Source organism: Tetrao urogallus (assembly GCF_951394365.1).
Source record: "Tetrao urogallus genome assembly, chromosome: 25".
Lineage (NCBI taxonomy): Eukaryota > Metazoa > Chordata > Aves > Galliformes > Phasianidae > Tetrao > Tetrao urogallus.
In genome coordinates, this window is record NC_136838.1 from 5,024,470 (window position 1) to 5,050,207 (window position 25,738).

The window sequence follows — 25,738 nt, forward strand, 5'->3', positions numbered from 1 at the left end:
CTTCCTCTGCCTTTGCCGTCTTGGTGTTTCAGGTGGGTGTACGTTGGCTGGACTGTCCCCCTGCTCATCCACCACCTGAAATTCACCATGGCAGCAGTTCCCAAGGGACATTTAGGTTTAAAGGGTGAGGTGTCCCCTCCTTGCTGTAGAGCTCCTCAGACTGTTTTGGCGTCTGTGTATCATTAGCAGGAGGTGTTTTCCTTTTACATGACTGCATTTGAAGAACATGTTCTGCGGTGGTGGAACGAAGGCATGAAGGAAGGAGAGGTGAGGCAGCAGATTCCTCTCCTGTGAGGAGAGCTGCCCTGGTGTGCGAGGCACGCGGCCTGATGCCGTGCCACATTCCGCTGTGTGCGCTCCTCAGGCATGACAAGAGACCCCACCTTTAGCATCTCATAGCTTCTCCTCAAACGCTGCGTGAGAATTCACGAAATTCCGTCCCCAGATGTGTGTCATGTCCCTTCTGAGACCCGCTGTGTCTGCAGGACTGCGCTTTGGAAAGCAAAGCCAACCGGAGGTCATCTGCCATGAGGGTGAGCTGGTGGTCTCATCAGCTGTCTGCGTGGCGGTGCCTTGGGCAGCGCTCAGGGGTGCAGGGACACCCTGTTCCTGCTTTGGGAGGCTGTCAGAGCTGCTTGCAGAGCAGAAGCAGGAATTCTAACTACATGTTTCACTGCAGGCCGGACCTGGAATGGCAGAGCTGTAGCAGTCCTACGCAGCACATAGGAATCTGTTTCAGCTTTATATCATCACCACCTTGCCTGTGGTAGCCTGGCTTTCTCTTTTCCAGAGAGGAGAGGGCTGTTCTGCGGTTGGCGTGGGCTGCAGTGACAAGTGGTGCAGTGATGAGATGCATAGGTGGAGAGCACTGTGGTTGATCTGTCAGGGGGAGAGGCGAGAATCAAAGTCTGGAGCTCAGAGATTTGGGCAGTTTTAGAAACAATAACTTAGCTTTGATTTTCACTGATTTTCCAAGTGAGTAGCAAAATCGAATGGATGCTTTGGTAGGGATTTGTGTTTGGTTTCTTTTCCTTTGTTTCTCACTCTCTCTGAGCGAGCTTATCATAGGCAGCACAGCATCGCAGCGGTCTCAGAAGAGCAGGTCAGCTTACCTTTAGCACCCCGGGAGTCAACAGAGCTCCTAACAAGGAATGCTGAGCTACGGCTCCACTTCATTCTCCATTTGGAGCACTTCCACCTTCTTCAGGACGAAAATAGAACTTTATATGTCCTTATTTGTGCTCTTATCGTACTGCTTGCACCCATATCAGTGTGTACATAACATTAAAGATTGTTAGGGGCTTTCGTTTTAGGAAGTGAGCTTATGTCAATAAAGTGCTCTTATGCCCTGGATGACTTTGGCTGTACCTTCAGATCTGACCTCTGCAAACTCGTCAGATCCTGAACATAGAATGGAGGGAGGAAGTTGGGTTCAGGCAGATGGAGCCTGAAGCAGAGTTTGGTTTTGCCATTCTTGGGTGGAAGACAAACTCCCAAATGCCCGGTGCCTCTGGTGGGATTTGCTTGATAACCTTTAGCAGTAGCGTTGCAAATATATTCTGACCTCTAAATATAGTTCTGGGTATTTATACATCCAGTGCTTTGTGCACAGCACTGCGTACATTCGATGGGACATAAACAGCTCCAGCAAACTGTATTTATCTCCAGCATGGAAACAAATGCTTGATTGCATCACATGAGCTCGCTCGGGGGCTTTTATTTATATACTCCTGGCCACACCAGGCAGGGAAGGGGGAATGCTTCCTTTTGTCTTTCAACCCCTGGAAGGCCCTGCAGGCCGCTCTCTTTGCCCTCTTTGTAAGTTCCTCAGTCGGCCATTTACATCTTGTTTTATGGACCCTGAGTATCTACATATAAACACACAGATTTCACAGTCACATGGTCTGCTTTTCTCAAGAATAACAGACGGCAACTTTATGATCTGAGTGATTTTATTTGAACACAGCTGCGGCCTCGTGATTGAAATATTTCAATAAATTTTAAACTAACTAGATGAGAGAAAGCTGTGCCAGGAAACAGGTTAGAGTACGGAAGGGGGATCTCCCACAGACAGAGGCAATACGGGCTCTGCACAGACACTTCTGGCCTCGTATTCTTCCCATCAGAAGGTCCCAGACACCTTCCTGGGTCGGAAGGCCTGTCCCAGCATCCTTCCCCCTCCTTGCAGAAGTGCTGCTGCAGACTGTTGGATGTGGTGGGACTCAGTGTGGCGGGGGAGAGGGAGAGCTGCTGCAAGCACGAGCGGCGCTCCTCCCTCAGCCCAGGCTGGCTGAAATGCAGCCCCAGGCACGGAGTGTGTGGGCTCAGGCCTTGCTGCACCTCTGGGCAGCTGGTTATGAGGGGTCGTTGAGGAGCTTTTGGCTGTCAGTGTTTGTAGAAGCTGTTTTCAGCTCAGCTTCTTCTGATGATCCTTAGATGGACTTCACACAACAGCTTCACTTGTGCAACATGGCTTAAAAGTCCACTCTTCAGAAGTAAGAGAGGCTTTGCAACTCATCCCACTGAAATCTCGTTGTAGGATCAGGCCATTAATCGGTGATGTAGGTTCTTCATATGCAAAATGGAAGGAAGGACTGCTCCTTCCCAGAAGGCCCAGAGGATGGATTTCATCTGGGATCATACGAGAACAGCGGTGATAATGCTGCTGTTAATTACAGACGTTCTTTTGTCTGTCCTTGTGCCAATTACGAATTTTCTTCTTGTTTTTATTTGTTTCAAAAGGTCCCCCTGTGTTCATTAAAAAACCTGTGGACCAAATTGGTGTGTCGGGAGGGGTGGCGTCTTTTGTATGCCAAGCAACTGGAGACCCGAAGCCACGAGTCACCTGGAACAAGAAAGGGAAGAAAGTGAACTCCCAGAGGTTTGAGGTAAGAGACGTCCTTCCAGTCAGTGTGTATGTAGACAGGGACTGACAGAAAGCAGCTGGTGCTCCTCTGTAGTCGTTCTGAGGCCTGATAATAAAGGGAGATTTGGAAAAGGAGGAGTTTTAAGAGCAGTAAGAATGAAATACAAGCTCTTGGCCATGTTGACAACTGAGATTGTTCCGAAGCAACAGAGTTTGTGGGGTTTTTTGTTATTGATGTTTTTTCTTTTGCTTTGTTGGTTGGTTGTTTAGTTTTTCTCTCCTCAGATATAACATGAAGCTGCTTTCTCCCTGCCCTAAGAAACTCCAGCTACAAGCTGGTACTTCTTGGGCTCCACAAATGCACCTTTCATATTCATCCATGACTCATTATTTTAACTCTGGAACAGCCTGAAGTAAACAATACAGTTGCTGGCACTGCTTAGATGGAAATAATTTGGATAGAAATGACCGGAGTAACAAGAACTTGGAGGTCATCCTGCGGAATGTGCTGTGGGACCCTGTCCTGCCAGGCAGCTGTGTGCTCAGAAGAGCTTTGTGGGGTTAGCTGCCTACGCAGATGGAAGAATGAGGCAAAAATTCTTTTTTCTTTTTCTGTTTCTCTCAGCGCATTTCCCCCTGCTTCATCACAGTTGTGTTCTGAACCCACCCCACACACCATCACCTGGTGAGAGCATCTGAGATACACACAGCAGTTTTGGTGTGCCAGAAGTAGGGATGGGTTTGGTGTGGCAGTTCCCTGGCTCCTTCAGGTCAGCAGAGAGAAGCTGGCCATGCTGGCTGTATGCAGGGCACTGAGGGACAGCTGATGTGTGTTTCCAGGTGTATGTGTTTGTAAATGTGTCGGTGCCTCCTTGAGAAGCAGAAATTAACCTTCTGCTTGCAAGCCAAGGACGCTTACTATGTGTATGTGTTTCTTTCCTTTTATTCCCCAGACAATTGAATTTGATGAAAGTGCAGGTGCTGTTCTGAGGATCCAGCCGCTCCGGACTCCCCGGGATGAGAACATTTATGAGTGTGTTGCTCAAAACCCTCATGGGGAAGTCACTGTCCATGCCAAGCTCACTGTCCTCCGAGGTAAAGAACATTTCTGCCTGCCTGTGTCAGTGTCACGGGAGAAGGTACCCATCAGACTCTCTCTTCCTTCTCATGGGTGGGAAGACTGCCACAAAATGCATGGCCAGAGCGCAGAGTCCTTTTTTGGTTTGTTTTGACCTATCAGATCTGTTTGCTTTTATTACTTAAATTTTTATTACATAAAATGGCTATGTAAGAAGCAAAAGCAGAGTGCTTGCTATTACCAGACCACGTACGAGTTCTGTCAGGAAGGTGTGTTGAGGGTCCTTGCAACATGAATTATCCTAGGTCTCCACGATCTTCCCTGCAATAAATATTCCCTCCCCAGGTTTATGAGTAGCACCAGATAATGCCTCTTCTTCAGCAACTTCAGTATTTTCAACAGCATCTGATGTCCTCTTGTTTGAACAGAGAATGAGCACATCCCTGGCAGTGTGGAGCTAAATTTGTGTGCAGAATCCTAGCACAGAGCAATAAACAAAGATCAGACATAAAGGGCACATGGCAAAGCCTTTTGTAGCAGGAATATCCCTTCTGCTGCTCACCTGGCAAGCTCTGCGTTGGCAAGCTGCTGGCTTCCTTTGAGGATGCAAGCCTGTGGTCCAGGCATGCCTGACAGATTTGTGTAGGTGCACTGAAATCTTTGTGTTGCTCCTCTGCCTGGCGTGGCATTTAACCTTCTGCTGGCAGTACGTGGTGGGGAGGCTGCAACAGTGCTTTATGGCAGAGCGTGGTTAGCTGCGGTCTGGCTGGGAGCTGGAAGCTCTGTTCTTCACACTTCCTCATAGATGGAGTGGTGACGGTTTGGGAGAGGTGCCCCTGTGATCGTAACCAAAATTTCTACCCCTTGAATATAATATGATCAGTGGCGAGAGACAATGTTGTCCTCCAGCTCCTGCTCTCGCAAATCTTCTGAGTTCTCACTGCGTTTTCCAGCACTCATAAGAAAGCTGCAATGTATGGGAAATGATGCCTTGAGCTCAGTGATGGCCCCTAGGGACAGCACTGCTTCGTACATGTCTTTTTGCAGCTCTTCCTTCCGGTATCAGCATCATACACATGTCAGCTAGAGAGGCAGATGACAGAACAGGAGCTCATCTCCCTGCCTGCCTAATTATGCACTTTGCTGATCCCACCAGAACATTATGGTGCTTTGCTCCAGTGCTGTGGTGCTTTCACAGGAACTGCTGTTTCGCTTGCCTAATGGGACTTTGTTCATTAGCTTAGCTAACTGGCTACAAAAGCAGGTAGGGTACCAGTCCAGGAAACAGGGGGGAGCAGTAATGACCTGCAGGTTGCTGAAGAGCACTGGGGAGGCAGTTTTTGCAGCACACCCTCTCCTTCCCTGCACTGCTGGAGTTATTCCATCCCTCATCTTTCCCTACCTTTCACATAGCACAGATTGTCTCCTCTTTGTCTTCATTTGTAAGTGATGGGGAGGTTAAAAGGACCAAGCACAAATCCACTAATCTCCACAATGACAAAGTCAGCATGCTGGCATCTATTCCTCTCTTTTCTCAATCTCCTTCTACGTTCACCCACTCTCCTGTTTGTCTTTTCTCTGTCTTTCCTTGCAGTGCCACCTCCTCCTTTCTGCCTCTCTTCTCTCACTTTCAGAACGAATGCTTGGCAGAAAGATGGGGGCAGCTCCACAGCTTGGAGATGAATGTGAGCTGTCATTTGCAGAAGCTGTTATCTTGGCATGCTGTGGAGTATGGAAACCTGGGCCCCAGCTGTTACAAACTCTGCAGGATGGGGTTTGGACTCATTCTGCAGCCTGTTGGCTGTGCTGTTGTAATCAGCTTGAAATACATTTGTGTAACTTCATGGAATACACGTGTGTGAACAGTTATGGGATTTCCTTAGTGCCAGAGCAGACAGTCTCACAAACAGAAAGGAAAAAAGCATTCTTCCCTCCTAGATGTGGCTATTGAAGGAATGGGGAATAAACCCTTCTTCAGTTATCCACATGACTGTTCTTGGATCAGACCATAATAGAAGTCCATATGCATTCACTTAATAGCAGGAAGCTGCAGGAGAGGAAACTGGGAGCTCTGAGAAGCAAAGCTTGTGATGGACACCACTCAGCTCACAGAACATCTTCACTCCAGCTCTGCTGCCTCATTTGTCCTTCCTGTTTTGTTTCTCGGATCTGTGTTTCTATAGTCTGGAACTTGCTGTTCTTTCCACAGCAGGCTGGAAGTAGTGCCTGCAAACCTGATTCCTGCAGAGCCCAAAGAAAAGGAAGGAATGTGGTCTTGGGAAGCATTTTCCAGTTATTGTTGACTCCAGCTGCTGTCATTTTTCATAATAACTTAGGCAGAAGGGAAGCTAGTTGACACAGGCACCCCAGCTCTCAGTTGGTATTGTTTCTGTAAGCTCCTCACTCCAGGAAAGATGTGCATAATTTAACTTTTATTATTACTGTTACTGCTTCCTATACACAGGTTTTATCTTCCCTCCACTTCTGTAGCAGCCCATGGCAGCGATTCTTGTGCCATGGAGGTTCTCTCCCTGCCTCACCCTGCCTGCAGGAGACCGGGCTGCAGCCTTCTGCCTGCATTGCCTCTGCTGTGCGGAGGCAGCGAGCTGCATTTGGAGCAGGGGCAGGCAGAGATTGGTTCTTTGCTTTATTGAAGCTGATAGAGTTCCATGGGGGCTCCCCTTTGTGAGTCGTTAGTAAATGCAACATGAATTGTACATTGATCCCACAAAAAACAGCGCTCGGTCCAGTTGAATGTAATGGAGCAACGTCTGCTGCGCCCTGACAGCTCACCGTGCGCTGGCTGATGCTGTCTTTTCCCAAGGATTGCTGCACTCTGGAAAATCGAGGAGGCTGGCTGTTAGACACGTGAGGTCTGTGGCAGTTATTACCGGTGTGTGGGTCAGGCTGCTGGGTTCGGACATTCAGCCTTTTTTTTAGAGATTCCGTGTTGTTTTCTTATGAAGCGTTCATTTCTCTAGCAGTCCTGCCCTGAAATTTCCGTCACACATTTCCTACTCAAAGAGGACATCTGGTGTGGGCATGTAGAATGTTCTAGCAAGACTTCTGCTGTTTGGTTGGATTTTGTAATCGTTGGCTTTAGGTCAACAAAACACAAATGAGTTCTGGATGCTCAGCAGAAAGCATTGAGCCCCACGGGAGCGCGTGCTGAGGCAGAGCTCGGAGGTGTTACCTGGCCACTCGAGAAGATCTTGGCAGATGTGCTTCAAACTGGTCTTGCTTGGCTGTTCCTGTAACGACCTGAAGATCAGGCCAAGTAGAAAGCAGATTAGTTTTGTAGCTTATGAAAAACGTCAGGCCAGTTTTAATTCAGCGGAGCGCATAGGAGCACGCTGGTGGCAGGGAGGGCTGGGTATTACCTGCACTGTTGAGGGGGCCAGCTCATGTATCTGAGTGTCTGTGAGCCCACTTAGTTATCTTCGTAGCAGAACTCTCAGATCAGAATGCAGGGAATCAACAAGCAGAGCACGTTGCTGAGACTCCTGGCATGTATCAAATCTGTCTTTGGCTGCGTGGTCGTGGTTAGCTGAGACACAGCAGTGTATATCCTGATGGGAGGAACTGGGTGTCACTTCACAAGGTGCATCCTTCAGGGATTCGTGGTGGGGACGGGGATGCTTGTAACATACTCATAAAGTTGATGAAGAAGACAGGACTAAGCTTCACAAGTTCTGGATTCTGATCCTGGTTCTGCTTAAGATCAGTGTCATTTGAGCTGCTCTTGGCTCTTCACCGTTGGAGTGAGGATGGCGGGCTGATGAAAGACCAGCCGGTATCCGTGAGCAGGGCTGTGTATCTCCAGAGAAAAGCAAGAAATTCCTCTTTTCTTCAACAACACCCTCATTGTAGCTTTCTGCATTCAATACGTAGCTCATCTGTACGTGCTCACACCCTCCTCCTCTTCTAAATTATTAAATAACTGCGCGCCCTGCGGGAAAAAGAGCAGCAGCAACACCCGCTTTATCTTCCTTCATCATCCTCATTTCTAGCACGACTGATTATCTAGACACAAAGCTGCCACCTTCTCGAGGGACGAGAAGCAGCGAGTGTCTCCTTTGCTGCAGTTGGTGCCCTTTGCTCTGTCTGTAGGACCGTGTGTGCATCAGTGCATGCGCGGCTCCCGGCACAGCACAGCCTCCAGTAGGATTTCATACAAATGAATGCTGAAGTGCTCTCCTCTCCCTGCCTCCCTCAGTTTTTCCTCGCCTGCTGCTTCTCACCCTACTTTGTTCAGTGGCCTTGAGATAACTCACCAGCTTTTTCTCAAGAGAAACCTTTACACTTCTCAGTCTAAGAGCAGGATGAGCTCTGTTAGAACGGCAAGTGCAGCGCGTGACAACACTCGCCTGCATGAGCTAGCCTGGGATTCAGCAGCAGGCCAGGTGTGCCTTCCAAGCTTGCATCTTCCCTCTTTTGTTCCTGCAGTTGTCTGGGCTGCTTTTAGAAAGAGAATTCACAATCCAAACCATCCCTTGTTTATTTACTTGGTAACAGGTCCGGGCTGGTGTTTGGGGATTGAGGAGGAGGTGGCAGGGCGTGCGTGTGCATGTCTTGTGGGGATTGAGCTGAGACTGTAATTGCATTATTAAAGGGAATCCAATTGTTAGGGGATGAAGCCAGTTTCACTTTCCTGGCAGGAAGGAAATCTGAGCTCTTGGATCAGTGCAGTGTGTGATGTTCGGTGGTGCTTCCTCTGTCGATCTGATCCTCAAATCTGATCACGCCTCTAGTCGCAGTTGTTTTAATTAAACTCAGAGGAATTCTGCACAATGTGCTGCAAGATTAACATTTTGTTTAATTAGAAACACTCGGCAGTAGTAGTTGTACCAGGCCTCCCCCAGCACACATGCACACGTATTAATTGGTTCATGAAATTAACGGGCGTGGGTCTGAGCCAGGTGGAGTAGCATCGCCAGGGAGCAGGATAAAAGCAGTAATCAATAATGATGTCATCTGCAGCCAATGCGGCAGCAGCTCTGCAGCTCCTTAACAACACACCACCGCCTGGTTAAATGGGAGAAGGGAAGAGAAGACGTTAAAAGCCTGGCTGAAAGCTGTGCGAAGGCAAAGCAATTCCCTGAGCTCTCCAGCCCTCAGCTCCCTCCTGGGGGGGGCTGGGCCTTTGCAGCACACGTGATCCACAAAACCAAATGCTGTTTGGAGGGTGTTGCAAAGCCTGAGAACAGCCCGGTGAAGTGAGACCTCAAAGGTTTGGATCAGTCCCTGGTTAAGGGCGTTTGCGTCTCTGTTTTGAAGGTAGTACCTGGTTTTGAGGCATTTCAGATGCACTGAAATAGCTGCTTCTTTATACAGCTGAAAGTCAGTCCATGCTTTGAAACCTGTATTACTTTTGCAGTCATGAGGTGGTTGGTACGTGTTTTTGTTTGTGGTCAGGTTCCTTTGATTTATGAGAAGATATTTCACTCTGCACTGAGTCACACTGGACGGCGTATAACGCTCCAGTAATGATCAGAGAAGGAAACAGTGCCCATTTTTAAACATGCGAAGATGTGACAAAGATTATGGGGGAAGCACTAACGTTTTATATTAGTTATCACAAATTAGCCAACGCTGGTTAGGATTGCCCTCCTCCTCCTCGTTAGTGAAGGTGAGGGCAGGGCTGAGAGGCGGCAGGGAGCTCTGCTGAGCCCGGCTGCGCGGTCCTGGTGCTGCATCCCTCTTGCATGGTAGCAGCACTCCGATAGAGCTGAACATCACACCCTGTCTGACAGCACTTGGCTCACTGTTGCTCTGTGTGTCCCCTCTGGTAACTACAGCTGGATGATATTTTCCTCTCCTTTCCCTCCTCGTTTTCACTGCGTTTTTGACATTCCTTTTCATGTAGTCGCTTTCATTATTCCTCTTGCGCAGTTTGTTTTGCATTGTGGGGCTTGGGGGGGAAGGAAGAATTACTCCTTTCAGATGTGGCTGTCTGTGCTGTACTCTGCAGACAGGGATCTGTGCCATATGTATGCAGAGCTTCTGCTGTAGGAGCAAGTATGTGCGAGTCGCTTTCCTGGGAGAGGGATGCACTGCAAGATCTGGAGAGACTTTGAGATGCCCCAAAGCTTTTTAGACTCAGATTTTGTATTTAACTGTAAAACTTTTCTTGTGGGGCATTAGGATGGTCGCACATAACGTGCAGGAGGGTAGACTTCACTGCTTGACATGTTTTCGCAGGCCATCCATGGATGATTTGCAGTAGCCTTTCCTTGAATCTCACTGCTCAGAGAACTGGGCAGCAGTTCTGCCTGACTGCGTTTTTTGGCGTGTTCTGTTGAACAGCCCCTCCAGCTGCCCTGGTCCCAGCTGTGTGTGTAACCGCTGTGCTTTTTCTCTCCCACCAGAGGACCAGTTGCCTCCCGGCTTCCCAAACATTGACATGGGGCCCCAGCTGAAAGTGGTGGAGCGGACACGAACGGCCACAATGCTCTGTGCAGCCAGTGGGAACCCAGACCCAGAGATCACCTGGTTTAAGGATTTCCTGCCTGTCGACCCAAGCACGAGCAACGGGAGAATAAAGCAGCTGAGATCAGGTGAGGTCTCTGTGTGAGGTCAGAGAATCAAGATATAGATACAGTTGTTAAGGAATGCCCAGAGGTTTCTGAAACAGAGGAGGGGGCCTATAAACGCAGCCTTGCAGGTGTGCGTTGGGTCATTTGCTTTCCTTCGCTTTTGGGATTCACATTCTTATCCAGGAAATGATTGGGGCTCTTTCCCCTGCACCCCATTTTCCTGCCCTTCCCTGTTACAAAGGAAAGCAGAAAGGGAAGCTGGTTCTCCTGCAGGAGATGCTGTAACCAGTCTGCTTGCCTCAGTAATGATGTTACTGCAGTTTGGGAAATTGGATAGGGGCTGTGGGTTTCCTCCTCAGAGCAAGAGCTGGGGAAAGAATCACTGGGACAAGACAGCGCACTAGGCCACGCACACCTGGTGTAAGGTCTGCAGCTGTGGAAGCAGGATCCTGTGGGTGTAAATGGAGCTTGTCAGAGCTGGTATGAAGAGCAGCTCTTGCGGGATCTCTCTGGCATCACATCCCTGCAGTCATTGCTGGAGAGCAGTTGTGAGCAGTGAGCGACCCCTCAGTGCTCAGTGGCAGTGCAGTGGAGTGGATCTTTGCGAACAGATGTACCCCAGCTCCGTGGCTCTTGTCAGTTCTCTGTCTTTCCCCATCTGCTTGTCCATCTGCTTCTTTTGTTTACGTTTGTTGTTTTTGTGTGTCAACGTGACATCTCCCAATATCCATGTTTCAGGAGCTGTTTGTGTAGTTGTTAAATATCCTGGTTCGCAGTGTGAGTGTGTATGTGCACACATGCAAGGAGGGCACAGGTGGATTTATTAATGAATGCTTCTGATAAAGTAATTTCTTAGCTTAAAAGAAGATCCACGCAAAACCCTCCCTGCTTTCTTGCTGATAACTGCCATTATGAAACAAGCGGTGCAAGTTTTACTTCTTGACAAAAACTACCCACAGAAGTGGTCCTCTTCAGGTGCTGCTTGGACCGACCGCTCTCACCCCACCTGGAGAAAACATTCCTTGTTGTTGGACCTAGCAGGAATCAAACACAAAAATTCGTTATTCCGCAGCCACCGGTTTGGCTCGGTGTAGTTCCACTTCGGTGTAGCTTTTGTACACCTGCATCAATGCTTCCTTATTCAGTGAAGCAAACTAACAAGCAGATATTTAAGCTGCTTTGTTAGAATTAGAATGGATTGGTGAATCCCACAAACCCAGATGAGATTGACCTCTCTGTTTTATTGTAGCAGCTGAGTCAAATGCAAATAAAAAAAATCACTCAGCATAAATAATGAGAGGTAAACTAGAATTATATCATGCTCTGTGACCATGAGCTGAAGTGTGAGTAATGCACAGGCAGATTATTTTTAATACATTTATCATCTTGCTAGAATGCCTTTATACTCCTGAACTGGGTTTGATCTGATGCTTTCCTTAAAGCCACCTGAATGCTGCATTTTTTTTTCAGTGAATTGGTTTGCCTCTGAGGGAACCCTTGACCTTTCTGGTAAATCTGAAGATGCCTGCTGAAAAATTAATCTCATTTACAGCTTCTTTGAATTAGTAAGCTGGTGAAGCATCCCTGCTGTCCTCTGGGGCAGAAACCTGTTGCTTCTGTGGAAGGAGCGCAGGTGGCTGTTCACACGGGAGGACTGAAAGGTTCTGCTTTATTGTCCTATTTCATCTACTTGTAGGGCTTTCCAAAACTTGCATGTTTTGCAATGCAAAGGCCTGTGAAAGTGGAGAACGTTAACATCAGGGTCATCCAGACCAAGGCAAAGGAGATTTCAAGTGTGCATTTGTAACCAGTGTGCGATGTGCATGGTCTTGCCTGTCAGAGCGCTGATGATGCGAGTGCTGCTGATGTCAGGACTTAATTTGATACATTTACCTTTACAGAAAACAAGCTTTGCTGCCCGGAGTGTAGCACTAGCACACATTAGGGCACTGGATGCTTCAGGACACTGCTAATGAGCTTCAGTGTCTTCCACACACAGGCCAGCAGTGTCACTGTAATCCAACCTCTGGGAAATTACGATTACAGCCAACTAACGGGTGTTGGACAAACCCTCTGTGAAAGGGAGCGCAGGGAGGAGCAGTGGGAGCTCTATCTCTAACAGACTTAGCACACAAGCCAGCGGCTGTGCTGTCTCTGAAGACTTGGCTGTGCAGTGCTCCCTGATGGAGATGGGCACAGGGACATGCAGCAGGACAAGACGGGACAGGACAGCCACAAAGGTTCTGCCTTGCAGAGGGCGGCATCCATGGCGCTTTATTACAGAGGGTGTTAAGAACTAGGGAGGGCGTTAAGGCCTGAATTTGTATTGGTACAGGATTTAGTGGCAAACATGCAAATTAGCTCATTAAAAGGTAGAGATGAAATGTCACTCACAGAACTCTGCAAAATTGGGCAGCCGTGTCCAGATTTAGTTCTTGTTTATATTAAAACAGCCAGGTACCTCACTGTCAATGCAGATGGTCCTCCGAGGCTGCAGCCGTTCAGTTCACATCGTCCCGTGGTGCCGTTTGTGTTAAGAGTTCAGTGTAAGTGAGGAACAGGTAGTGATGCTGTTAGACACGCAGCTTTCCTCCAGCCATCGGCCCTCCCTCCGTCTCCAGACATTCCTTCCGAGCAAGTGGGAGTCTTCATGTTTGATCGTTTAGATAGAGTGAAAGCCTGAATTGTCCGCCAGAGAAAAATGGGAGAAAGCTCTGTCTGGCCGCCTGTTTCCCTCAGTCTTACACCAAGATCTCAACCGTAGCAACCCAGACTGCCTGTGAGTGTAAGTGGCCTCGGTGGTGGACGACGAATGGACGATTCTGCCTGTGCACAGGAGCAGCAGGCAATGTCCTCTGCTCAGCCGTGCCACCTATGGGGGACAGCGGGAGGCGCTCAGCAGTTGGCTTCTTTCATCAGAGGAACCCTAAAACCTTTTGTGTCTTGTGTGTTGTCTTCTGCTTTCTAAATAAGTGGCTCTAACAAACTTAATTTTTTTCTTTTTTGTCTTTTTTTCACTATTTTTTACATTCAGAGACCTTTGGTAAGTTTGTTCAATTAAAAAAAAAAAACAAACAAAAAACAAACCAAAAAACCAAAGCTAAATGAAATCCCCAAACCTGCTAATGTGGAGATTTGTAGCCCTCACCTTTAAACTAATTCCTTTGTAACAGCTTTCTGAGAGGCATGCCATGCATTTCTTCTACTAACTCTTTCAGTAGGGATCTTCTGCCCTCTTAATAATTTCTGCAGGGGTATTGCAGGCTACAAAAAGAATAATAATAATCCTAATTAATAAATCTGTATGAAGAGATAACAGCTAAATATGAACCTCCTAACATTGGATAGACTTTTTTGTAACTTAGCAACAGTTGTCCTGGAATTCCCCAAATACACAGTAGCTTGTACCCCGGACCTGTGATAATTGTGTTCACACCTGCAGGAGGTCCTGGAGTTTCACATCTAACAGAGTTATTGGATTTTTTGGAAGGGAGAGGTGAGGATGCAGCATTTCCAAATTGAGGCTGTTTGTCACCGGCGGTTGGAAAAGCACCCCGTCCACGTCAGCTCTGTCCCCTGAGAAGCCCTGCAGAGCTCCTGTGCCACGTCCCCTTTTGTGATCAGAGATGTAGCAATTGCAGCTGTCACCCAGGATCCGGCATTTTAAAATTGCAGAAGACCCTTGATGATTGCTTGCTTGTTTAGAATAGAAAGCTCTCTCCAGCCCTCGGGAGAGGAGCGCAGCACACACGTGTTCTCACACGTGGTCTGACAGAAGGTGGGGATGTGTTTTCTGTCATTACCATGGCAATGGTGACTTTCCTCCTCTCCCTGTGTTGAAGGCTTAGAGAATCGTGGGCAGCTTGCTGTGTGGGAAGAGTTAGAGAAAGGGATGGTGGAAGAGCAGATCCCATCTTCTCTGCCCAGGGAGACGCCTGCGCATGGAGTTCTGCCTGGCACCATCTTGGTCCCAGGGCCGGGTGCCTTTTGCCTCTGCTGCTGAATGCTATGCTGGCCGTCTGGGCTTGTGCAGCCTCAGTGTTTTTCCTGAACGAACAGATTTTCTGTTCCTAGGGGGATGCAGAAGGCAAAATGAATATTTTGCATAACCTACTTTCCACCTGGGAGATCTGCATCCATGGGAACTCTTCCTCCTTTTGTTTTCCTGCAAAGCTGGTGCTATTATTCTACCCCGATCCCCTTCTAGCGTCATCCCGCTCCCCTAAATTGAAAATGAAGCTGGTTAGATGTGAAACTCCAGTAGTGAAAATCTACCATCTGTGTCCCTGCCACCATTCAAACTACCGTTCTTCCCTTGAGAGTTATCTGATCTCGTTTTGGTTCAAATTCTGTCACCTCTGTCCCAGCTGTGGGCCATCTTATAACCGTGTTTTGCTCCTCACCTCTGTGTCCCAAATGCCAGAGTGAGAATTGGAAGCATCGCAGCAGCATTGCTTGGCTCCCCAAGAGCTGCCAGCAGCCTGTTTCCAGGGACAGCTCTGATGTTTAGGTGGAACAGGGAATAATCAGCCTACGGTAACACGGGGCGGTTCTGCCACTGTCTCTCCAATGTGACACAGCTCAAACTTCCATCACGTTTCTCGTGCCCGTTGTGGTGTGCCTTTGCAGGAAGTTGCAAAGCCTGGCAAGGCCAACAAAACATTACAGCAGTGGGTGCTGCTGGGGTCTCCTCCCCTCTCAACCCGCTTCCCATTAGCCTCGTTCCAGATTTGTGCCACAGATGGCAGATTTTCACTCCAGTTTTGAGACAGAAGGATTGGAGGCTGTTTTTGTTTCCACTGAGTTGATCTATAACCCTTTGCTGCTTTGTCTCTCGCTTTTCCAGACCTTCCTGCCGTCTCCCGTGTGGAGATCTGCCCAAATTCTTGCTCCCCCACCTCTTTCAAGCGCTGTCTCTCCAACCTTTGTCCCTTTGATAGCTAACCGGCCTGCTTTATTAACCTTAGCTAGTTCCTAACCCTAACTAGACGCTAACTTTTCTCTAGCAAATAACCTAACCTCTTAACTAGAAGCTGAGTACACCTAGAATCTAATATCCTAACACTATAATACCTCTCTCCCCTCATCTCCTTTGAAAAATAAAGACAAACTGTAATCAGTATCTGTATATTTTTACCTTCTATCCTGAAAACGGAGGACTGAGCCGCAGCACAAGAAGGGTGAGCAGGGCTGAGCGCTGCAGGGAGGCTGTGGCTCAGGCAGCCGACACGCGGGAGGCCTGGGCTCCTCTGCCGCAGCGCTCCCTGCCACCGCGGGCGCATTGCTTCGCCTCAACCTCGGTTTCCCCATCTTTAGAGAGGGGAACGCAATTCTCGCCGGGGGAGAGGAGAGTGTGCAGGCTGCTATTTGTCCAGTAGTGCTCAGTACGAGCCCTGGCTGCAGAGTGACAGCAGTTGTTACGGTTACGGAGAAACTCTTGTGCTTTTCCCAAGTAAGAGGCAATATTTGGAATTGCGGAATCTGCTCTGTTCTCAGGATTGGGGTAAAAAAGCAAAGCAATCAACCTCCCTTTTTTAATAAGCTGTGTAACGAGTTTGAATGCCGCTGTGAGCAAAAGGACCTGCCGTGTTTTCAAAGGAAGATGGTTTCAAGCTCCAGAGGTCAAACAGGGGCACAGTGATTTTGCTGCCACCTGGGCTGTGGTGTGGTTCACAGCCATGATGAAGTCACCTCCTCTCATCTGTGAGACCTGCCCAGGCAGAACACTCATGTCAGGCACTGGAGACAACTGGAGGGGGTTTGAATAAAAACCACAACAAGCAGAGCAGGGCTCTTCTCTCCAAAAATACCCTCTCCTGCACTGGGGTTTGGGATGATTCTAGAACGGTGGCATGAGCACCCCCTGCACTTGAGCAGTAGCACAACTTTATTTAATGCGGAGCATCTGGCTTCAATCTCTGTGCTGAGCCACTGAAGGATAACTGAAGGTCCTGTTAAGGACACGCATTGAATTCCTCACACATCCGTGCCAAAAGCTCAAGTTTGGAACTGGGAATTCGCTGGCAGAGCTGGGATCAGACCTGCAACTCTAAATGTGATGCAGGGTACCTGGATGTCCTTTCTGTGACTTGGCTGACACCAACATAATGCTGTCTCTTTGCCCCCAGGGTGATGAAGATGTGCAGGTTCATCACACGTTCTGCAAATAACAAACAGTAACGTTAGCTGAGAGCTTGAACACTTTCTATCCATTCTTACCAGCAAAATGGAGCCAGTCTCAAAGAGCTTCCAAGATAAGTGCCACGGAGGCTCTGTAAACAGCCAGCTGAATTGGACTGCTTTATAAAGGGCATCCCACCTTGAGTACCCGAACCCTCTTCAGTCTGTCCCTCTAATTTGAGATAGCACAGGAAGTTTCCTACTGGGAACTGTCTTCCTTGACTCAGGTCCTTTTCCCACAGGCAATCCAGGTGTTGGGGCTTTTGCAGTCTTTTCACTTCTTTTCTTTGTTTTCTTTGCAGAAGGTACACCGATCCGAGGTAAGACACCCCCCACCACTCACTCACCCACTCTCCAAACACTTCTCTCCACTCAGTTCCTGTTTCATTGACCTGTACTCAATCCAGATTCTTGTTGTTGTGTTACGTTCTCTTGTCCTGCTTCACCTCTGGATATTTATTTCTTTTTTATACCTGTCTTTATTTTATATATGGTTATGATGTCTGTTTCTGTTTGCTGGGTGCACTCGGTAATACCGGTACTGTTATTCTAATAACGTCTCAGGCTGTACTGCCTCAGATTTATGGCAGAGTTTTAAGAGCTGATCTCTCCAGGACTGCAAAGGACAGAAGATTGTCTTGGGCAGTAAATGTTATCAAAGCTTGGTAAATAGTTAGAGTCTCTCTTAACTGGTGCAAAGTGATCCTGAGCCACTGATTGTAGTGGAAGTTTTCCAGTCCTTTGCTCAGGCTCCCATCTCCTTGTCTTCAGGGCCGTCTTCCCCTCTCCTCTCCACTCTCTCACCCTTAGGTTTTTCTGGAAGAGATACCCATGGTAAGTAGCTTCTGCACTGTGTCATTAATGGAGGCCCAAAAGAGCTCCGGCTGTCGATGAAAGTCAGCAGGAAGAGTGTGCACACACCTTTGGAACCTTGCTTTAGCACCGACAAGTTTAAAAGACTGTAAATCTCTGTTGGTAAAAACCAGCATCAGGTGCTGTGTGTGAGATAATTATTTTTTCACACATCATCTCCGTTGGCTCCTGGCAGCTGATTGCAGGGTAACTTCCACACTGCATTCACCAGCAAAGCTGTGATGGTCAGGATGAGGGATTGGGTCCTCATCCCTGCAGTACAGCTGTGTGCTGCAGTTCGGTGCTGCTCCTGCTCTGCGCTGCGTTCGCCCCATCGCACGCTCCAATGAGCAGCACTCGTGGGCGCCAGGTTTGCCTGGAACCAGCTGAAGTTATCACAGATTTGTCCAGACAAACAGAAGTTTCTGGGAAGGCTCCCCAAGCAGCTCTCCGCCTCTGTGGAAGTTTCAGAAGGCAGATGATACTCGAGCCTCAGTTCAGTGTGAAAAATGCTCAGCTGATGTTTCAGTGTGAAGCTTCAGCGTTTGGTTTCTCACTCCTCTCACACTGAAATACCCTCAGGTTCTTTTGAAATGACTTCAGTTCGATTTAGCGCTGCTGTGGTTTTTTTTTCATTCTCTCTGTCCTGCCTTTGGGATCTACCAGACGCAGTGGGTCTGGGTGGGAGCTGCACTTTCACACCCCGTTGCTGTCAGAAGCACTTGCAGCCTCACGGCTTCCCGCACAGCATCCTGCTGCACCCTGCACACACAGCACAAGCTCCATGTCCTCCCCACGCAGACACATCGCTCTGAAGGGGCTGCATCTGCACCCGACTGAAGATGCTATCATTAATATTAGATCTGGAATTGTTTTTACTATTATTGCTTTTTCCAGGGATGGGAGTTAGGAGTCTCGGCTCATGTGAGCTCTGCCCATTTCTGTAGTATAATCATGTACTCCTAATACATAAAACATTTGATAGCCCGGTGAATTATTTATGTTGTATGTATTCTAACTGAAGTTTTGCAGGAGTGAAGCCCTTTGAGGTAAATGAGGCAGTTTTCTTCCATGTAGTTACATGCTGCATATACATGCATGTCTGCTTACGGGGGTATTTAGTTTGGGCTCCCGGTATGTTCTTGTCAGCTCCAATAATTTACAGGTTTAAGAAAATAATGTAATCCTTTTGGTCCAGTCAGCATAGGCCTAACACGCAATTTGAAAATATTCATTAGCAGTAATGTGATTTTCACACTTCATCTCCTGTGAGATTCCTCAGTCACAAACTGAGGCACAGAACACTGGTAAGAGCGCTCCAGGGATGCTGGACGTTGGGTGACAATCCCGCCATCCCTGCGGTTGCTGCTTCAGATGGAGCAGGGGGAAGCTGACTGTCTTCAGACAGATTTCTGGCGATCGCAGTAATACGGATTACTGAAGCTGATTTCATGAGTTCTGGTGCAGAATGTCTGCATTGCAGAAGTCACAACAGTCGGTATTTCTGCTAATTAGTTCAGTACAGAGTGACACTTCATCCAGAGGCGGGTGTGAGGCTTCCCTTCCTGCTGGCCACGTCCAGCTGTAGCGCAGAGCACAGGCAGGAGCTGATCCTGGCAGGGCTCTTCCTTTCCCATCCCAAGACCCCTAGCAGCGTTCAGGCGCGTGTTTGCCTGAGGGGAGGAGAAAGCAACACTGATGCTCCTGCTTCCTCTGAAAACAAAGTGGTGATGACTGTCTGTGCTGCGGTCTCCCTCTCTCCTGCCAGGTGGCCTGCAGATCGAAAGCAGCGAGGAGACAGACCAGGGGAAGTACGAATGCGTCGCCAGCAACAGCGCGGGAGTGCGCTACTCCTCACCTGCAAACCTTTACGTGAGAGGTAGGGAGCGTGTCGGCCCGCAGCGCTGGCAGATACCGCCCTCCCCGTGGCCGTCGTTTGTCCCCAGCGCTCTCATTTGCTCCTGTGCTGAGCACGGGGAAAGCTCTGGTGCTTCTGCTCGGATCCCTGCAGTGCTCTCCTGAGCTCGCAGGGCTGTCCTGGTGTACCCTGAGTTCCTCCCTGCTGCTGGGGCTCCGGCCGGCACCCGAGAGCTGCAGAGCAGCGGTACAAGGCTGTGTCACCCTTGTGAAGCCGAGTGCAATCCAGACCAGTCCAAGAATCTGCCAGCATCAGCCCAGAGAGGAGCACCTAGCTTTGGCTGCAGAGGCCATAATCCCCTTTCCTCACTAAGAATCCCTGCTGGCTGGAAGTGGGAAGGTCTCAGTTTTGCTGGTAGGGGTGTGAGAGGAGGGGAGGACCTCCTCAGCACCCCCCTGCCAGACCCTTTCACCCAGGACCTTCCCAGGTTGCAGCAGGAGGGGACATCCCCAACTCCCTGCTTGTGTTCCAGCCGGTTTTCCCTTTGCCAGCAGCACTTTGTCACTGATGCCTTGGGTGCGAGCGCTGCCGCAGGCAGAGCTGCAGAGCTTGGAGGGGCCAGCAGACATCTCTGCCATCAGTGACAAATCCCTTTGCCCGTGTCACACGGAACAGATGACGGGACCGGCTCCTGCTGAGTGCCCCCTCGATCTACTCCCACCCAGGGGCTGTTGCCTTTCTGCTTTCTTTGTTCTATTTTCGTCTCTCTCATCTGTAACATTTGTGTGTGGCTTTGGTTTAATATCTTTCCAGAGCAAAACTTTTGATAATGAGAGAGCAGGACCGGTCCTTCTCACTTTAAAAAAAAAAAAAAAAAAAGAAAAATACCATCGGGAGGAAAAAAAAGCAAAATTCCATCCCAGCAAACTGTTCCCATTTCCATCCCATGGCAGAGGAAGCGCCGCCCACCCCACCCCCGTTCCCTCTGCAGCCCCGCACAGAGCTGTGCTCCGGCGCTCCTTTCTCCCTCTCTGTCTCGCTCTCGCTCGTGTCTCACGCTCACTAAATCACATGCGCATGGAGAGAAGGCTTTTAATAATTTAACGTTTCCAAGCTACATTTTTAAATAGCCTTTTGTGGCCAGCTGGAAAATTGCATTTTGAAATTTGCCCTGTCAGTCAGGACCCGAAATGCTGCTTTTTGGGATGCAAATCCGGACTGATACTCATTCAGGGCAGTTCCTGATCCTACTCTGGGGCAGGCTGGATCTGATGCTCATCCAGGGCAGACAGATGAAATGTCTGGGGCTCTTTCTCTAAAACAAACAGTAACAAAAAACAAACAAACAAGCAAAAAAGGTGGTGATTTTCTGCTATTCGTTTCTTCCCAAATCTCCACCTTTCTGGCCACTCGGAGCCCTCCCGCAGACGTGGCCGCAGCCAGGCCTTCCCTGCGGGGTGCAGGCGGCTCAGCGGGCGCTTCTCATGCTGTTTAATTCTTGTTTCTTGTCTGTTATTATCGTGGAAAGGTAACAGGTTTCTGCAGTGGATTATGCGTTGGTGGGAGGGAACGTTCACGCGCCTTTTTCTTCCCGATTTTTGTTCTAAGAGAGGCTCCAACACTCCCGCGTTCCCAATGCCTTGTTTCTCCCATAGCTCGCTTGTCTGTAGAGCACCCGGGATAGGAGTTGTAAGTGAACACTGCGAGGAAATGTTTCGCTTTGGGTTTCCTTTTCTCCTTCTAACGATTTCCTTTTCCTCACTCAGAGCCGGGTTGGGGCGGGGGGAGCGCGGGCAGCAGGGCTGCGCCGGGGCCGAGTGCTCTGCAGGGACCCGCCGCGGCCCCCGCCGCCCCCCGGCGGCTCCGCAGGTCGGCGCCCCTCGGCCCGGACGGTTCTGGGCCAGGACGGCTGGCGGGCCGGCCCTGCAGAGCTCGCCTGCTGTGGCCTGGCTGGATGGGAGGGGGAAGGCAGGAAGGCGAGGAAGGAGGGTCGTTACTATCTTCATTTTTTTTCCTTTCCTTTTGTTTTGATTAAGAGAAAAAAAAAAAAGAAAAAGAAAAAAAAACAACAATCAATTTGCAGCTGACAGCCTTGAGAAGGCCTTTTTTTACTCTCTCTGTGTTTCCCCTATTTTTCTCTTCTCCTCATGTCATTGTGTTCCGCATCAAACCCCCTTAACATCCCTCAGAGCTACGAGAAGGTTGGTGTGGTTTTTTTCTTTTTTACTTTCTTTACCCACATTTTTACATTCTTAAGAGAAAATAAAAAATGAAAATTAAAAAAAAATAATTTAAAAAAAAGAGAAAAAGCAAGAAATCTTTAAGATGAGCGAGACCCGCTGTTCCCGGGTCTTGCGGAGATGAGTTGAGTTGCATTGTGGGCCTCTATGCATCCTTTGGTAATGTTGCTGAGTTCTTGCACTTTCTGTCGTCATGGTTACCTTGCCGTTTGGACATTGGGCCTGATGCATGATAGGAGAATGTAACAATCTTCTTTGCATGCACTTTTTAAATTAATTACCAATTATTTTTTTCTGTATATAAGTATGTATAGTTTTTTTTGTTTGGTTTGTCTTTTTTTTTTTTTTCCTTTTCTACGATTCTGATTGATTTGAAGTGGATTTACAATTACTTTCTAAGTGGTTCGTTCCGTTGGGTTTTTTGCTTTCTCTTGGTTTCCCGTTTCAGTTCTGGTTGGTTATGCTGTGCTGTAGTTGATTCCAAACGCATTGTGAGAAGCCAGTGTTCCTGCCCCCCCAGTGGTAACCGAACCCCCAGTCCTCAGCAGGAAGGGGTCACACAGCTCTAACGCCTGTCCGTGGAAGCACTGCTGTTGGGGACGAGCCTTTGTCGTGAGGGGAGGGAGGGACCTGGGAAGTGGAAAAGATGGTCGGAGATCATCAGGAGGTCGGCAGAGCGAGGGCAGGGCCGGGCCGCGTGCCTCGGCTGGGGGCAGCTGCCCCCCAGTTCCTGCACGCAGAGGACGCAGGACGGCCCAGCCGCGCTGTGCAGAGCCAAGGCACCGCACGCAGGAGCTGCTCTGCCGCGGGAGGACGGAGCTCCCTCCGTGCCCCACCGCACGCAGGCGTCTGCCCCTCACAGCCCGCATCTCACGGCTCTGCCTCCCCGCTGGCCCTCCTCGTCCCCTGGCATTGGGGCACCTCGAAAAGCAGCCTGCGCAGCGAGCTCCGAAGTGCCGCTGCCAGACAAGGCAGAGCCCTCCTTTGGAGAGGAGTGTGGAAAGAGAAATGCAGCAGCAGTAGACGCGAAAGATGCTGCAGGGGCACATCTGGCAGCTGCATTCCACATTGTAAACAGCAGTAAGAAATCTGACAAGTTACATTCGAGCTGAAAATGCCTCTTTTCCCTCTTCTCATCTCCCTGTTTATCCCCATTAAGCTTCTGTTGCCTCCCATGTGTGCATCCTGAGTGGGCAGCCACATGGGATAGTAAACAGGTGGGTTTTTGCAGTGTGTTAGTTGTACCTCTGGTGCTTGGTGCTTTTGCCCTGTGCAGAATTGAATGCCCTTCTGTCCCTGTTTATGCATTTTCCTCCACCCATCAGTCCTCACTACTCAATAATCTACCAAAGGAGTGGCTTTCCTAGTGTACAGGTATTAAAGCTGTGTGATTTTTGAGAAATCCAGTGCAGTATTGACACAGTATCTGTCTCTCTCTTTCTCTGTCTCTCTCTTTCTCTCTGTCTTTCTCTCTCTTTTTCTTAAAATACTGAGATTTCAGTGCTCGGACCCTCAGTACTGGTATTCCCCCCCCCCTTCAAGTCTCTCCCCTTCCCCCATAGGTACCACGGTACCTCTCCGAAATGCTGCACTGTTGATCATGTCTTTTAGAGCAGCCAGCTGTGGCTCTTCTAACTTTGCCTAATGCCAACAACAACCAAAAGACATCTCCCAGCCCCAGCATTCTATTTAAAGAAAAAGAAAAAAAGACGTGCTCTATTTAAAAAGAGCAAGAGAGAAGGAATAGAGTTTGAAATAAGGTGTTCCCATCCCACCTCCCTCCTGCCTGGCACTAAAAGGTGTTAGTCACCACTGATCACAGGATTTTCCTTCATGAATAGGAGTTTGAGTTTTAGGATTTAGATGCAATGAAAAAGGGGTTTATACACCATTTATTTTTGTATTTGTTTATTTTATCTTTTATGAAATATCTCTAACGTGCCCTAACTGCATTGCTGCTGCAAGAATCACTTGTGGTCTGAGGAGGTCATAAGATAAATTCTTCCTTAAGAGTGAATAGAAACAATAATAGCAATAAGAACAGTAAACTAAAGCTAAATTGAATGCAGTCACTGTAGGCTTGAATGGCACTGGGCAAGGAAACAGAGACTTGAAACCCACTCCAGGCAGTTACCTGGTGTGATGGGAGTTAGGGGCATGGTCTTGAAGGTATTGGCCCGTGGTTTCACTGTGTATCATTGTGGATCAGATCGCGTCACAGTCCAAAATAAGTCTGCTAGCAGGGAATTTCCAAGCTCAAAATGCAGAAGCAGATCAGAAGTGGGGGAGAGGAGTTGTGCCTGCAGCTCGGCCCATTGGGAAGTGCTGTGTAACGAGTGTCTTTCTTGCTGGTGGGGTTTGGAGCCTGCTGCCTCTCCCTCTCTCCCTGCACAGCCATAGGCTGGCAGAGCTCAGTGGCCTTCTTTCAGCTGGGGCACAAGGAAGCCTTTTTGGCACTTTAACAGGCTTCGAGTCTTGTCCGGAAGAGCTGAGATGCTCACTGCTCTCTGATGGGTGGAACCAGGCTTGAAACCCAGCAGTGCCTTTCTGCAGGCATCAGTGAATCTCCCAGGCCATGCCCCACAGAGGTCCCATAGTGCTTGTCTAAGGTCTATGGCCGCAGCTGTTTTGCTCCCTTGAAATGGAGCAGTTTGTAGCTCCTGTCTAACTGAGAGCTTTAAGCTCTTACGTCTGTGCTGTTTTGATTTCAATACCCAGCTGCTTGGCTCAGTGTGCGAGGACTGTCCCTGCATGCTCTCTCTTACTACAGATGGAAGGAGGAAGGAACACAGCACCGCGCTGTGGGCTGCGCTTCAGCAACCTCTGCAGAGCTGCTGCTGGTTCCGGGCAAATGGCCGTGGTTGAATTTACCAGAACTCAAAGCGTTGCCCTGTTTCACACAGCAGCGACCCGTCGGGAGTTACAAAAGGCAGCAGTTGTGGTGCTGGAAGGATGAACCCTTTTCCTCTCTGTTCGAGATTCTGGTCGCTGCACAGAGGTTTTTAAATGGCTCAACGGGCATTTAAAGCAGCACAATGCTTGGGCTGTGCCTCTGCTGCTGCTGGAGTCGAGCACGGGGCTCGTGCACCCAGAAGCAGTTTTGCAGCCAGGTTCCTGCTGAGAACATTTCCAGTATTTTTCAAGGCCCTCTGGAAAACCTCAACTCATTTGGAGGCTGAAGGTGAAACCAGGCCAGGGCTAAACACATCAGAGCAAAACTAGTTCAATTCAGTTAACACAAAAGCCATGGAAAATGCAGAAATAGCATGCATAGGACCTCAGGAAATACGGCTTCAAAATTTATTAAAATGTGACAAATGTAAGGAGTAAAGTAGCCCTTAGTCCTCTCCTGGTTTAAGTTCAGTTCATATAATTTGACCATTAAAACAGAGCTGCTGGTTCCACAGTCCATCCCTCCATAAACAAGTGGAACAGCTGCCAAGCTGTTTAACTCTCAGTATCCTTTAGAGATCAGAAGGAAATAATTTCAGTTGCACTGTGGATTCCACAAACGTCCACGAGATCAATACAGTCGTTGATGTCTTAAAACACAGGGATAGGAATCCCTTCCTAGCTTTGCATTAGTTAGTTCCTTAACGGGAAAGAGGGAGGCAGAACCACCATGCGTACAGCTGCCCCTGCGGTGCTGGTTTCCAGGCTCTGGAGTTCAGAGAGGGGTTGTTTGGTGACCATTTGGGCCTCGTTGGCACTTCCACGGGTGGGGGAGCACCCTGCCTCTTTTTGGGGTGTCCTCAGCTCTGAAACTGTAGTTCCAAACCAAACCGACAAATCTGCTGTGTTTCTGCAGAAGGATTTCTCAAGGGTATCAGGAAACAGATACGAAAAGCCACCACCCAAAAAAGCAAATCAAAACTATATATATATGTATATATATGTATATCTATGTATATCTCTATAGAGGGCACTTTGCAGGAACACTGTGCTGTACTGATCTCAAAATCTCTGCCTGCCTGTGTCTCTTACACCTTTTGCATCGCTGTTCTCTTTGTTTTAGGGGAAAAAATTAGATTACACCTTGTCAAATTAACAAAAATAACATGGCAAAGCCTCTGTTTAGTTTTACGGATCTGCTTGAAAAACAATTGGGTTCTGATTGTTTCATATTCA

General features: G+C 48.7%; 1 protein-coding gene across 8 annotated transcripts in view; it reads left to right on the plus strand.

Annotated features, from left to right (window-relative positions):
- Positions 1-25,738, plus strand: part of PTPRS (protein tyrosine phosphatase receptor type S) — a gene marked incomplete at both ends in the record, with an annotated part of 86,057 nt that overhangs the window by 12,097 nt on the left and 48,222 nt on the right. For 3 of the 8 annotated variants that reach the window (XM_079546709.1, XM_079546710.1, XM_079546711.1), the window contains 4 exons: positions 2,751-2,888; positions 3,820-3,961; positions 10,313-10,501; positions 19,281-19,391. In XM_079546709.1, coding sequence (XP_079402835.1) covers positions 10,348-10,501; positions 19,281-19,391 — 265 coding nt within the window. Of the gene's footprint in view, positions 1-2,742; positions 2,889-3,819; positions 3,962-10,312; positions 10,502-16,962; positions 16,981-19,280; positions 19,401-25,738 lie in introns of those variants that run through there. The other 5 variants (XM_079546708.1, XM_079546712.1, XM_079546706.1 and 2 more) reach the window with 4 other exon arrangements.